This window comes from Myxine glutinosa, chromosome 3, assembly GCF_964187855.1.
Source record: "Myxine glutinosa chromosome 3, kmMyxGlut1.1, whole genome shotgun sequence".
Classification (NCBI taxonomy): domain Eukaryota; kingdom Metazoa; phylum Chordata; class Myxini; order Myxiniformes; family Myxinidae; genus Myxine; species Myxine glutinosa.
Genome location: NC_136263.1, coordinates 42806090 through 42820011, shown reverse-complemented (window position 1 = coordinate 42820011; position 13922 = coordinate 42806090). Strand labels below are relative to the sequence as shown.

The window sequence follows — 13922 nt, the reverse complement described above, 5'->3', positions numbered from 1 at the left end:
TTCTTGAGACATTCGAGTCAAAAATACGTTTGAGGACACTGGAGGGAGGATGGAGTGCTGGAGAGTTTAGGGAATGAATGAAAGATGCACTATAAGAGATGGAATTTTTTTTTGGAATGAATAGATTTGGTGAGCAAGTCGAAAGCATCCTTTTATAGAAGAAGAAGAAAAAGGTGTTATAGAATATGACAGAATACAGGTCTTCAGGGGTCAGATCTTCAGGTCTTTGGCCTGAAAGGGCTCCAACATCGACTCTGACTCTAACAATGTTCCGACAGGGATGAAACCGGTAGGTAAGTTATCTTGGATTACTTGTTGGGTGTAATGTGTGTTTGTAATGATTCGGTTTGCAATTTATCTTTACCTTTTAAAACTGCCTCTAAGTATACTTCTGAGGCTGCCCTTCATTTCGAACGTGCAGGTCTTGTGTGTGTCAGCTCCATCCTGGGAGGGGAACCAAAAACTGCCTTAGCCAGAGTTTGCCTTAAAACATTTGCACGTATTTACATACACGATAAAAGCTGAACCCACACATTATGAACTTAGGGTTGCTGAACATTCAAATGTTGGTGCTCAAAATGGATGATGTCTGTTTTGATTGATGAAAACCATGTTTGGTCGATGTTGTTTCATCCAAACTGTTGTTTGTGCCAATATTTGTTCACGGTTGCAACCATCCCAACTCGGCTCGTCAATTCATTTGCTTCCTTTATGTAAATGTGGTAATTCTTGCACAGGTATTATCCGAGGCAACATTCTAAAATCAGTCGAGGCCTGTGGTGGAGCCAGCGTGGTTGAGGGACAAAATGGAGGGAGACGGATGAAAAAATAATGTTTGGTATGGAAGGACACATATGGTGGACAATGTGGATACAAAAGCATACTCTGGGGAAGGAAAATATTTAAATTTGGAAAGAGTTGGGATTTTGTAGGTTTAATGGGGCCAGATAGGGAAGGACACATATGGTGGACAAGATGGACACAAAAGCACTCTCTGGGGAAGGAAAATCTTTAAATTTGGAAAGTTTTGGGATTGCGTCGGTTTAATGTTGCCAGAAAAGATTGTTGTTGGGGATGGAGGATGATCTGAGATGGTGGTGCAGAGTTGTCTTGAAGACCTGGAGGGAACAATGAGATTGAAGAGGATGTGGAAGTTGGTTCCACAGGTGGGGAAAAAGAGGAACAAATGAATTGAGGTGAGCAGTGATTCTGGATTTGGGTTGTTTCACCAAAAGGAGGTTGATGGTGGACCGTGTGCACCCTGCAGAGGCAATGCATGGAAAGAGCAGAGGGTGCAAGACCAGAAAGGAGGTGGTAGAAGACGGAGACTACCGACCTGTCTGCAATGTCAAAGTGATAGGTCCATAGACTCGGCTTCATTGCCGGAGATTCAGTTGTCCTTCTCCCGCCTGTGGAATCACCTCCACACTATCTTCGATCTCATTCTTCCCTACAGGTCTTCAAGACAGCTGTTCACCATCTCGGATCAACCCCAATCCAGAACCATGATCTTTTCTACTCTTGTTAAACCACCCCCCATAAGTCCTTGCTTGGCACACCTGAACTCTTATCCACCTACAAGGCCTTCCTCCGCAACTTGGAATACTGCTCTCCCATTGGGCTGGCGCCCCTGCCTCACAACTTTGTCAGCTTGACGCTGTGGCCTTCAAGACCATCAATTCCGTTCTACTCTCCTCTACCCCCCAAAATATTTCCTTCCTCAGAGTTTGCTTCTCTATCTATCTTATCCACCCTGCATTCTCCCGCCCCCCTCATCTTTACGTTGAACCCTTGTTGTCCGTTTCCATGTATTGTGTCCTTCGGCTCTGCTGTTGGCTTTTCGCCCATCTGTTGTTCCTTTTGGTCTGTTGCATCCTGATCAATTCTATGTTCTAGCTTTTCCAAAAGTCTTGACTCTGTATACGAAAATTTTAAAAAAGAAAAAGGTGTTGTGCCAGCCTGTATCAAAAGCACAAGGTATGTCCAGAAAGCCCTGATCTCGTCTGACATTGAAGGCCTTCATCCATTGTTGGGTGAGTAGAAGCACCATGTCCAAGGTGCAGTGACCAGGTTTGAATCCGAATTGGTGATCTGAGATCAGGCATTTTGAGACGAGACAGGATTTCATATCGAAAGCCCTGATCTCGTCTGACATTGAAGGCCTTCGTCCATTGTTGGGTGAGTAGAAGCACCATGTCCAAGGTGCAGTGACCAGGTTTGAATCCGAATTGGTGATCTGAGATTAGGCATTTTGAGACGAGAAAGGATTTCATATCAACTGTGATTATGGATTACATGACCTTGCTGATGATGGGAAATAAGTTGAGAGGATCCATTTTTGCACCTTTTATGTAATGCAGTGGGTGTTAGTGCATTTCAAGCAGATGGAAAATGACCTCAGGCAAATGTTAGGGTGATAAGGGCACATGGTGGATGTGAAAGAGCGGCAGAGCAGGTTTTTAGGACATGTGAGCTAATGCCGTCCTGTGCAGTTGCAGAAACAGAGTTGAGGGTTGAAAGAACATTCTCCTTCTCAGGTACAAAAGACAGTTCAGGAGCAGTTGGGTATGACAGGGAAGGATGGGTACCGAGAGTGAGGGGTTGGGGACACAATAATTTTGAAACAAACTAATTGAGGCTTTCGGCCTTCTCATGAGCAGAGTCAGCTGTGGTGCCATTTGAAGAAAGGGAAGGGATGGAAGCGGAGCATACACCAGAAACAGACTTAATAAGATACCGCCAGGTTTGAGAGGAGGGAGACGAGTTTGAAAGTTTAATTTTAAGGTGGACAGATGTCTTGAGGTTGAGGTTGAACTCACCTCTTTCTTTTTCAGCATCATACCAGGTTTTGCCATGCTTGGAAAACTGTGTCTATTCCAATACAGAAATCTTGTGTTCTTTGCTTATTACCCTCACCTGAGGAGAGGGTATTGCATTTGAGTCCGTTTGTTTCTGTTTGTTTGTCCGCACAGAATAAATATGAGTTTCTCTGCAACCGTTGGTCCGATTGACAGGAAATTTTCACCATAGGTGCAACTCCACCTGTATAATTTTTTATGATAATTATGACATCATAGGTCAAGTGGTATGGGCGCCATCTTGGAAAAAAACGAAAAACTTTGCATCTCTATATCTCCGAAAGCGCTGCGTAGAAAAAAATTGAGACCTGGCTCATTGTAAAGAACTCTCCATGGGGAATAAAATGTGTTAATGATGATGTCATAGGTGCCTCCATTATGACGTCATAATTTGGCAAGTACAAAACTTTATCCAATCAAGTTGAAATTTTGTGAGCGTCATCTAGGGATAAATTGTTGAAGAAAAAAAATAATTAATACTCATGATGTCATCGGTCACGTGGTTCGGCCGCCATCTTAGAAAAACCGAAAAAAAATTGCACCTTTATATCTTTGAAAGCGCTGCATCGAAAAAAATTGAGACATGGCTCATTGTAAAGAACTCTCCATGTGGAATAACATATGTTAATGATGATGTCATAAGTGCCTCCATGATGACGTCACAATTTGGCAAGTACAAAACTTCATCCGATCAAGATGAAATTTATTCATCTAGGGATAAAATGGCGGAGAAAAAAAGATAATGATGACGTCATCGGTCACGTGGTTCGGCCGCCATATTTGTTTTAACACAAAAGCCTTAAAAAAAACACTGAAAACACGTCTTGCCGAGGGTCTGCAATCTGATTGCTCTTTCTAGTTCTTACTTTGTATTTAAATCGTAGCATGAGTACATGTAAAGGACGGGTGATGTAATGCAATGGTGTTTAATTGGGGAGAGCCATAGAACAACAATAATCCAATCACAAACTAAATAAATGGAGACCTCAACAATCCCATGACAGTTTCCACCCACTGGATTCCCATAGTGTCTACTGCCTTGGCAAACGCTCTGACAATAGTTTACTTTCTACTGGGCAGAATAAATGAAAGGAGGAGTTGGAAATAAATGTAGATGTCAGAAGCAGAATTGTAAGACTGATAATTATGCCGACGAAGCTTGTTGGTTATGTGCAAAGCAGTGCGATGGGAGATAGGAAACACAACAAAGGCACCGACGATATCAGTTTGTTTAGAAAGAAAAACGACAAAGGCTAATAGAAGGGTGAGGTGACATGCTTTACTGACAGTGGAGCAGTGGGGATACCTGGTGGACACAGGTAAGGGAACTGGAAAAGAGGAAAGAGAGGAGAGGAGAGGAAGGGAGGAAACATTAACCTGCAACTCAGTGGGTTGGTTTCGGGGGATGAATAGGGGGATTAAAAGTTTGGGGGTTTAGATGGTGTATGATATGAGTGTGGAAACCCTAGAGTGGAGGTAAAAAAAACGGGAATTTGTACCACTTCTTATAAGGTAGTTCCAAAATAGAAATTAGAGTGAGGTTGATGGCATGACATTGCAAATCCCCATGTTTCCCACCTAAAGTAGGTTGAAAGATGGAAAAAGAGTTCCACCAGGAGTGATCCAATATCAAACTTTGAGTTCATTGTTTTTTTTCTGTTTTGTCCTATGTTAACCAGGTCCCTGCCCCATTGGGCATGAAAGGGGGAGGAGGGAAAGTGTGTAAGGAGAGGTCAAATCGGAAAAATCGTTACATATTCCATGCATTCTCCAATGTTGATTGCATATACATACACAAAGTTTCATTTGCATATGTTTATCCCCATGCTTTTGTAAAAATCGAGGGGGTATTGTAATCTGCTCCGCCCGTCCGTACGTCTCACTATTTCTTCCTAACCGGTTGTGCAGAAATTCACCAAACTTGGTAGTTATGATATGATCACCACATGGCAAGTAAGTGGAAGAGCAGTGCCATTTTAACCATGTCCCATGAACCTGGGTATCTCAACCGGGGGTCCGGGAACCCCGAGGGGGCTGCTGTGGTGAGATAGCAGGGGGAAATTATTGACTCAGTTGAGTGTTTACCATATAGTGCTTCTGTTGGTTAATTTTTAGTACTAGTGCACCCGCTCACTATGGGAGCGGCAGGGGGAGTCATGTCGGTGAGGGGGGCAATATCGCACATCGCAAAAAACCTTTGGGGAGGGGTGAATGTTGTTTTGTAATAACATTAATATTATGCTATTATCATTAGTGTTGTTATTACTTTTGGTATAAGAAGCGGCCTTGGAAAAAATGCCACGAAAATTCCACGTTAGCGGCAGGAAGGGTCGTGTTATTAACCCTTGTGGGGTATATAGACCACAGTAGATTTTCGCTCAATTCCGTTCGTCGACGTGATAAGCATAGATTTCCTCACGGATGTCCAGATTCCTCCAAATTTATTTCAATTTAGTGTTAAACAGCATTAGCAACTGTTTCAAAAGGTAATCACATGTGTTTGTGGGCTCAGTGTGGTGATGAGTTCCAGGTATGTCATGATGCAGCAATGAAGGTGTTTATACCATTCAGCAGCTCCTACCTGTGTGAGGCTGGCTTTTCAGCCATGACAGCACTGAAAACTAAATATAGGCCGACATTAGACATTGAAGATGACATGCGTGTCTGCTTATCAAAGATGTCCCTGCACATTGACAGTATTATTGCTAGTCTTCATGAAGGACACCTTGTGATCTTTTAGGCATTAAGTAGAGCATGCCACAGTGATTATGAGTAAAGCTTCTTTTTTTTATGTTTTGAAATGCCATTTGATATGTATAAGATTTCACAAGCGGTTTAACATGTTTGTCATTGAGCAAGTAAACCTTTGATTCCATGTTTAGCTCAACTGGGCTTTAGTCTGGTGAGCTTATGTGATCGAGCAGTGTCCGTGGATCAGTTTGTGAGCGAGTGAGTCTGTAAACACTTCAGTCATTATCACTTCAACTCCACACACGATTTTGATGAAACTTGGCCACGAGCTTCATATCTGATGTCTAATGACAGTGTATTGACTGCATCAAAATTTGTACTTATTAAGGGGGATTATGGACTGAGGGGTGGGGAGAGGGGGGTTGGACCCCCCAAAATAGGTATTTGTTCTCTTCTCTGAAAGTACACACATTATTTCAATGAAACTTGATGACAACCTTCATCACCCTTGTTTTACCGAAGTTTGTTCACGGCATTAAAAATGTCAGCGTCTGGGGTGATTGTGGGGGGTTTGCATGACTTGCTCTTGACCCAGGTGAGCTTCAGGACCCACGGTCCTATTTTTTCCATTGTTCTGATGTGCCTGCCAATTTATGTGTATCATGCTTAACAAGCAGTCTAACCGCACTCTCAAAAAATTCAAATTAACAAAGGCTGTTAAGTTTATAAAGTTAAGTTCTGTTTGGATTACTAATAGCTATCAAGCAGTGTAGTTCGTACAAGCTACAGCAACCACTTTTTGGTTTAATAAAGATTTTTTTGAAAGCCAGCACTTTGTTATTATTGTTGCAAAAATGGGGAGGGGTATCTTATCTTGGCCTAGCCCTGGGGGGGGGGGGGGTCCCTGGAATCTTTTATTGGACATGGGAAGGAGGGGGGCACAGAGGCAAAAAGGTTGAGAAACCCTGCCTGATGCATGGTCACTGAGACATGCATGACTGACCGCTGTATTATAATTTGCATTTGTGATGATTTCAATGCTCTGATTGGTCCGTGATTAATGCACTTCTACAGCTCCTGAACAGTCGCTCCCTGTAGTGTTGTTTCAATAGGCAGGATAATGATTAACTGGTGGTAGGGTCGACTCATGAGGAATGGATTGTTTTAAAGATGTCATTAATCCCTGCCACCAGTCAGTGAAGGTAGCTTGTGATGTCACCAGAAAACAACCAATTGGCTATTTAAGATTGATTGGATCCATTATTGGATTGGTAAGGTGCATGCGTGCTGGTTGGTGGTAATGTTTTTTAACATTGAAGACTTAAACAACTTTTACCACTTGCTCTGTTTCATACTTGTACTTCCAACTCCCATGTAAGACCCTCGTGACCCTTCACCCACAGATATTACCTGTCTATCTATCATCGGCTGCTTTTATACCCCCCATAATTGTTGATTACCCTCATCTGTGACAGGGTGCAATCGCTTTTATGAAACCATGAACCCGACCGCCCCCAGCCAAATTCGTTTTCTAGAAACACGGAGTGTACCATCGTATTGAGCTTCTCATTAGTCCAAAGTTTCCTAAAAAAAAGGAAAAAAAAGAAAGAAGTTGTTTATGGATGTAACAAGTTGCTAAATGTTAAATGAGGTGATGCAAATGTATGAAATGCAAATGCTAAATAAATAATTACAAAATGCATGAAGATTTCCCTAAAATTCCTACCGAGAGGTCATTGGTTATGTGATATAAACCATATGATTTTTTTTCATAGTATATTCGTATTTGTATTTGACATATATTTGACTTATTTTTATAGTATTTGACGAGAAGAGGAAGAAGTTCAAGGAGTGGCAGAAAGCGAAGGGTATGGGGGCAGAAAAGGCAGAGCATGAAAGTTATAAGGCAGCCAAGAAGGCTGCAAAGAAAGAGGAAGCAAAGGCGCAGGAAGCATGGAGGAAAATGTTTGGAGAACGCTTGGATTTGGAAGAGGGTCAGAGAGCGTTATTCAGGATCGCAAAGCAGATAGCGAAAGAGAGGTGTGATGTGATGGGGGTGAGTTTCTTGAAGGATGAAGTGGGACAAATCGTTGTGGACCCAGATGGAATTAAAGGAAGATGGAAAAGATATATGGAAATGCTGTTGAATACAGAGAATGAATGGAATGGCAACATAGAGAGTAACCCAGTTTTAGGACCGGCAGAGAAGATAACCGAGAAGGAAGTTGAGGAAGCGATAAAAGCAATGAAGAGTAGAAAAGCGGGAGGGCCGACGGTAATTGTGGGAGATATGTTGAAGGCAGCAGGAAGTTGGGGGTGTGAAGAGAATAACAGAGATCTGTAATCTGGTGGTGAAAGAAGGCCGCATTCCAGTGGATTGGGAACTGAGTACCCTCGTCCCTCCATACAAGGGGAAAGGTGACCCTCTGGACTGTGGCTCGTATCGAGCGATAAAGTTATTGGAGCATGGAATTAAGGTATTGGAAAGGGTGTTGGAGAGGAGGATAAGGAAGAAAGGGAAGATTGACAAAATGCAGTTTGGATTTATCCCAGGAAGAGGAACGACAGACGTGCTTTTTATTGTGAGGCAGTTGCAGGAGAAGTACATGGAGAAGAGGAAGAAGTTGTTTCTTGTGTTTGTTGATCTGGAGAAAGCATTCGATAGGGTTCCACGTGAAGTAGTGACATAGGCATTGAGGAAGTTAGGCGTGGAGGAATGGTTGATCAGAGTAGTGATGGCAATGTACAAAAGAGCGCACACAGCTGTAAGGATGAAGGACGGGGACAGTGGTGAGTTTGAGGTGAAGGTGGGAGTGCATCAGGGGTCGGTACTAAGTCCACTACTATTGGTGGCTGTGATGGAGGTGCTGGCTCGGAAACGTAAAGGAGGGTTTACCGTGGGAGTTGTTGTATGCAGATGATCTGGTGTTGATTGCAGAAAGTATGGATTGACTGAAGGAGAAGATGAACAAATGGAAGGAATGTATGGAGACAAACGGTCTGAAGGTGAATATTGGAAAAACGAAGGTGATGGCAAGTGGTAAAGCATGTGGTGAGGTGGAAAGAACTGGGAAGTGTCCGTGTGCTGTGTGCAGGAAGGGTGTCCAACTGTCGGAGTGAACTCCATTCAATGTACAATGTGTGCTGAGGGGTTCATCAAAAATGTAGTGGTTTGAGAGGGTCATTAACCAGTGTGGCAGCTACATTCAAGTGTAAGGTGTGCACAGAGGGAGCTGCAGATGGAGGAAATGTTGAGTTGGATCTTGGAGACGGCTTGAAGCTGGAAGGTGTGAAAACATTTTGTTACCGAGGAGACATGCTGAATGGAGAAGGTGGATCAGACTCGGCAACGGTTGCTGGAGTGAGATGTGCATGGAAGAAGTTTCGGGAACTGAGTGGCGTGCTGATGAGGAGAGGAGTGTCGTTGAAGCTGAAGGGAAAGGTGTATGCTGCATGTGTGAGAAGTGTTATGATTTATGGGAGCGAGACATGGGTAATGAACGTAGAGCAGCAACGAAGGCTGGAAAGGGTGGAAATGCGTATGGTTCGGTGGATGTGAGGAGTATCGTTGAGAGAGAGGAAGACAAATGATAAATTGCGAAAAATGATGGGAATAGAGCCTGTGATGGATGCTGTGAAGAGAAACAGGTTGAGATGGTTTGGTCATGTGTTGAGGAAGGATGAAAGTGACTGGTTGAGAAGAGTGATGGAAATGAATGTTGAAGGAAGTAGAGGACGGGGAAGACCGAGAAAGACTTGGCTGAAGATGGTGGAAGAAGAAATGCGGGCAAGAGGGTTAACAAGGAGAGATGCAGAAAATAGGGCAAAATGGAGAAGATCGTCATGGGGACCGCAAGGCTAACCCCCGCTCTTGCAGGGAAAATGGCCTTAAAATGCCTGTTGTTGTTTGTTGTTGTATATTCGTATTTGTATTTTCCTTCACCAACTTTACGTACTGTACACCATTGTACAGAAAACCACAATGGAGTGAGATGCTGCTTGGATTTATTTTATTTCATTATAAATCACCATCTTGTGAAAGGAAAATGGAACATTCGGTTCATTCAGCTCTAAACATGATGCCCGAGGGAGTGAAACCAACGAGCATGCAGCAATGTTCTTTATAATTGCTCTGTCGAGCCTTGAGTAGTGTAAATGATGCTGAGAATGTGACATCATATTTCGCAAACTGACTTACTTCCTGTCTATTTTTATGGCTGCGTAGCGGGAGGGAGGCATTGTGTTTTCAGGTTGTCCGGGGTCTGTCTGTCTGTGCGTGCATGCATTGTCGGCTTTTTGTTGCCAAAGCAACTTGAGAACCAGTGAAGGAATTTTGACCAAACTTGTTACAAGTATTGCTATAATATAGAGATTAACTGATTCAATTTTTTGGGTCAACAGGTCAAAGGTCATCTCATTTAGAATCATTTTACAGATCATAACTCCATTTGGAAACCTGTGATGTCATTGTCTCTCTTCTACGTGTATCTCTTTTCTCTCCCACACTCTCGCACATGTACTTTAATGTTTCACACATGAACTTTGATTCAGATCAAACATAACAGTGTGTTGACATGTAATGTGCGCAGAGGCATATCCATCGTTGTCGAGGCGTCAAATTGTGTTTTCTTGTCTCTACTAGTTGTGAATTTAGTTTCTCCAACCTCCATCCCTCCAACCCCCAACCCTCTAGGCCATAACGATTGAGGCCGAGGCAAGAAGTGATGGAAGTCGCCGTACGACTCGTTACGACATCGACATGACAAAATGCATCTACTGTGGTTTCTGCCAAGAAGCATGTCCCGTGGACGCCATTGTTGAGGTTTTCCTTTGGTTCATTTTTCTCCTCATATCTTCCACATTCCTTAACCACACATTTCACACATCACCTACTTAACTGCTTCATGCTCCATGTCTTCCCTATCTCTGAGATTTAATCCCCTCTCCCACTCCCTTCCTCAACCCATTCCTTCTCCAATCTCCATTTCCCTATTCTCTGCCTTCTCCAGGGACCAAATTTTGAATTCGCCACCGAGACGCACGAGGAGTTGCTGTACAACAAGGAAAAGCTCCTGTCCAATGGAGATAAGTGGGAGGGAGAAATTGCTGCCAATCTACAGGCCGATTTCCTCTACCGCTAGTAACACCGAAACAACTACCTCAGCTGCACCTTTTGTTCTCCACCTTTTTCCTCATAAATAAATACAACCGATTCGACTGACATCTCTACTATTTACGGATTTTCATTCAATCCAAAATCACTGTTTATTTATTTTTTCATATTTATCTATCCCTCTTGGGAGATAAATCTCAATTCCTTCAGCATTTGGCATTCCTGACCAATTTGATTGTGCGGAAATTACAGTAACTTGTGGTTCTTGTTGGACATTAATCCATACTTTTGGGGTTGGATTTGAAGGTTGGACCTTCTGCAGTGGTGTGACAAGGAAGTTGATGAACTCTGGAGGGGATGGGGGCGACAGTGGAGGGTTGACAGATGGATAAAAGGAAGTGTTCTCAAGTAGCGTGAGGTAAAAAGAAGACAAAATGAAACTACTTTCATGCAGCTGTGAATGGCATCATTTGCTGATGTGCAGCTATGCCCCTGGTGCAGTGCCCCCTCTGGGTTAGGGTAGGAATTTAGAATTTGTCTGTGGTTTTTGTGATGACTCATCCATTCTTCATGAAGGACATCTTGTGATCTTTAACGTCCACTGACGCCAGCAGACGAGATGCCAGTTTAACATCCATCTGAGGGACGGTGCACACGTCGATGAATCACCCAGCCTGAGAAACACCAGGATGGCAGTTTATAGCCAGGCTGAGATTCCAACCCAGGCTAGACACTTTTGAGGTGAGTGCATGCACCTCTAGGTTATCCGACTAGGCAAAGTGAAATGAGCGAATCATTCTATGGTAATGTTCTTGCTTCCTCTGTGGCATTGCACAACTTTAACTCCAATATTTTAACAACTCCATTAACTCCATCAAAATAAACCAGTGTAAATTCAGAGGTAATGGATGCATTGCATTTTCTACCAAAAGTACTTCCTGCGCTGTTTTTTAGTATTAGGCTTTTATACACTAGGACGTGCCCGTACGTGGGTGTCCGTTCCTTGGTGCGGCCCAGCATCTAGTCGAGACCCAGTCACCCAGGCCGATCACCCATTCCGACCCCAAATTCCTCATCGACGATAACTAAACAATATATTATATGAATCGCACCGTACATACCTCCTTCTAGATCTTGTTCTTGTCTTGATATACTCACTCAGGCTCACTCTATCACGACTGAGTCCTCCCAGCTCCCCCAAATGGCGCCCGCTACGCCTCGAATTACTATCCGTAACGGCGCACGCGCTCTCACATCGGCCACGCCTACGCAACAACGTGTTCTGTGATTGGCTGGCGTACCCCGCTACCTGTTCTGTGATTAGTTTGGTAAATAAATCGCCATAGCTCGGTAACTACTTCTCCGATTAATATGAAACCTTGAAAAGGCACATCCTCAGGTCCCCAGCAATATACCTGGCAAGTTTCAAGTATATCGGACCCGTGGTTGTCGAGAAACAGCGGTCACAGACACACACACATACACACACACATACACACAGAGATTACTGGAATTATAGATAGATTACTAACCCAAGGTAAAGGGTTTCAAACAATAGTGGATAAAATATACAGAACATCCACTGTGTTCTGCTAACCACCATGGGAAGCAATGAGCTGATCGACGTTCACCCTTCATTGGAGCAAAAGAGGGTTAATTAGGAAGTTAACACAACACGAACCTTCGCAAACAAGACCAGTTTTTCGTTCTGCTTTCAAAGAATACTTCGCACCCATTGTTAAGCAGCCACATTCAGCGTTTTGGAAAGTTGGAAGCGATGAGGGTTTGGGTGTATGACAACACAGCATCATTTTTTCCATAACCTTAACTGTTAATATTTATTGAGACATTCTTTTGTGCATCAGTTAGAGTTTACGGAAAAAGAAAAATGTGTTTATGTGCATACATTATATATATATAGATATATATATACAGTGCATTCAGAAAGTATTCAGACCCCTTCACTTTTTTCACATTTTGTTATGTTGCAGCCTTATGCTGAAATCGTTTAAATTCATGTTTTCCTCATCAATCTGCACTCAATACCCCATAATGAAAAAGAGAAAACAGGATTTTAGAAAGTTTTGCAAATTTATTAAAAAGAAAAAACTGAAATATCTCATTTTAAGTATTCAGACCCTTTGCTATGACACTTGAAATTTAGCTCAGGTGCCTCCCATTTCTCTCGATCATCTTTGAGATGTTTCTACACCTTGATTGAGTCCACCGGTGGTAAATTCAATTGATTGGACATGATTTGGAAAGGCACACACCTGTCTATATGAGGTCTCACAGCTGACAATGCATATCAGAGCAAAAACCAAGCCATGAGGTCGAAGGAACTGCCTGCAGAGCTCAGAGACAGGATTGTGTCGAGGCACAGATCTGGGGAAGCCTACAAAAAATCTCTGCTGCATTGAAGATTCCCAAGAGCACAGTGACCTCCATAATTCTTAAATGGAAGAAGTTTGGAACAACCAGGACTCTTCCTAGAGCTGGCCGCCCGGCCAAACTGAGCAATCGGGGGAGAAGGGCCTTGGTAATAGTCAGGTTCACTATGTTTTTTCGTTCAAAATTTTGGTAGATTAGCAAAACTATACATTTCTGGAATACTCAGAGCATGAGGAATCCAAAAATTAATGTTTGCATTTGCATAGACACCTTTGCGAAAATGACCCTCAGGACAGTGATGAAGATCTGTAAAAGCATATCCCTGAACGGTGTAGACCTAGTAGATCCTGTGTATAGGACTTATAGTTCAATCTGATACTAACAAGGCTGCTTTCTTGCTTTATAAACCCATACCTATAACTTCAAAGGACTTGCAATATCATGTATTATGTAATACAGTTATATCACAAATATAAAGACAATGGTTTTCAAATACCTTTGTTGCTTTTCTATAATCCTGAGCACTATTTTGAGGCCTTTATTGGATTCCTTGACCCAGAAAACATAGGATTAGCATATTTAATTAAGTCTCTAGGTTGACTAGAAGCCGAGATCGCGCAAAATATGTATTTTATGGCGGCCATTTTGAAAATCCAAACTGGCGGCCATGCAGGTGTCTGTGCAAATGCCAACATTGATTTTCGGATTCTCCATGCTCTGATGATTCCAAAAATGTACAGGTTTGCTAATCTCCCAAAATTTTGAACGAAATTATATTTGTTAACATCGTGAACCTGACTATAAGAGAGGTGACGAATAACCCGATGGTCATTCTGGTTGAGCTCCAGATATCCTGTGTGGAGATGTGA

At 42.7% G+C, this 13922-nt stretch overlaps 1 protein-coding gene across 1 annotated transcript in view; it reads left to right on the top strand.

Moving 5' to 3' along the window:
* NDUFS8 (NADH:ubiquinone oxidoreductase core subunit S8) overlaps positions 1 to 10770 on the top strand; it is a 40738-nt gene extending 29968 nt beyond the window's left edge. The window contains exons 6-7 of the mRNA XM_068110986.2: positions 10243 to 10371; positions 10559 to 10770. Of these exons, the coding sequence (XP_067967087.2) occupies positions 10243 to 10371; positions 10559 to 10690 (261 nt within the window). The 3' untranslated portion in view covers positions 10691 to 10770. The remainder of the gene's footprint in view (positions 1 to 10242; positions 10372 to 10558) is intronic.
* Positions 10771 to 13922: the final 3152 nt, after the last annotated feature.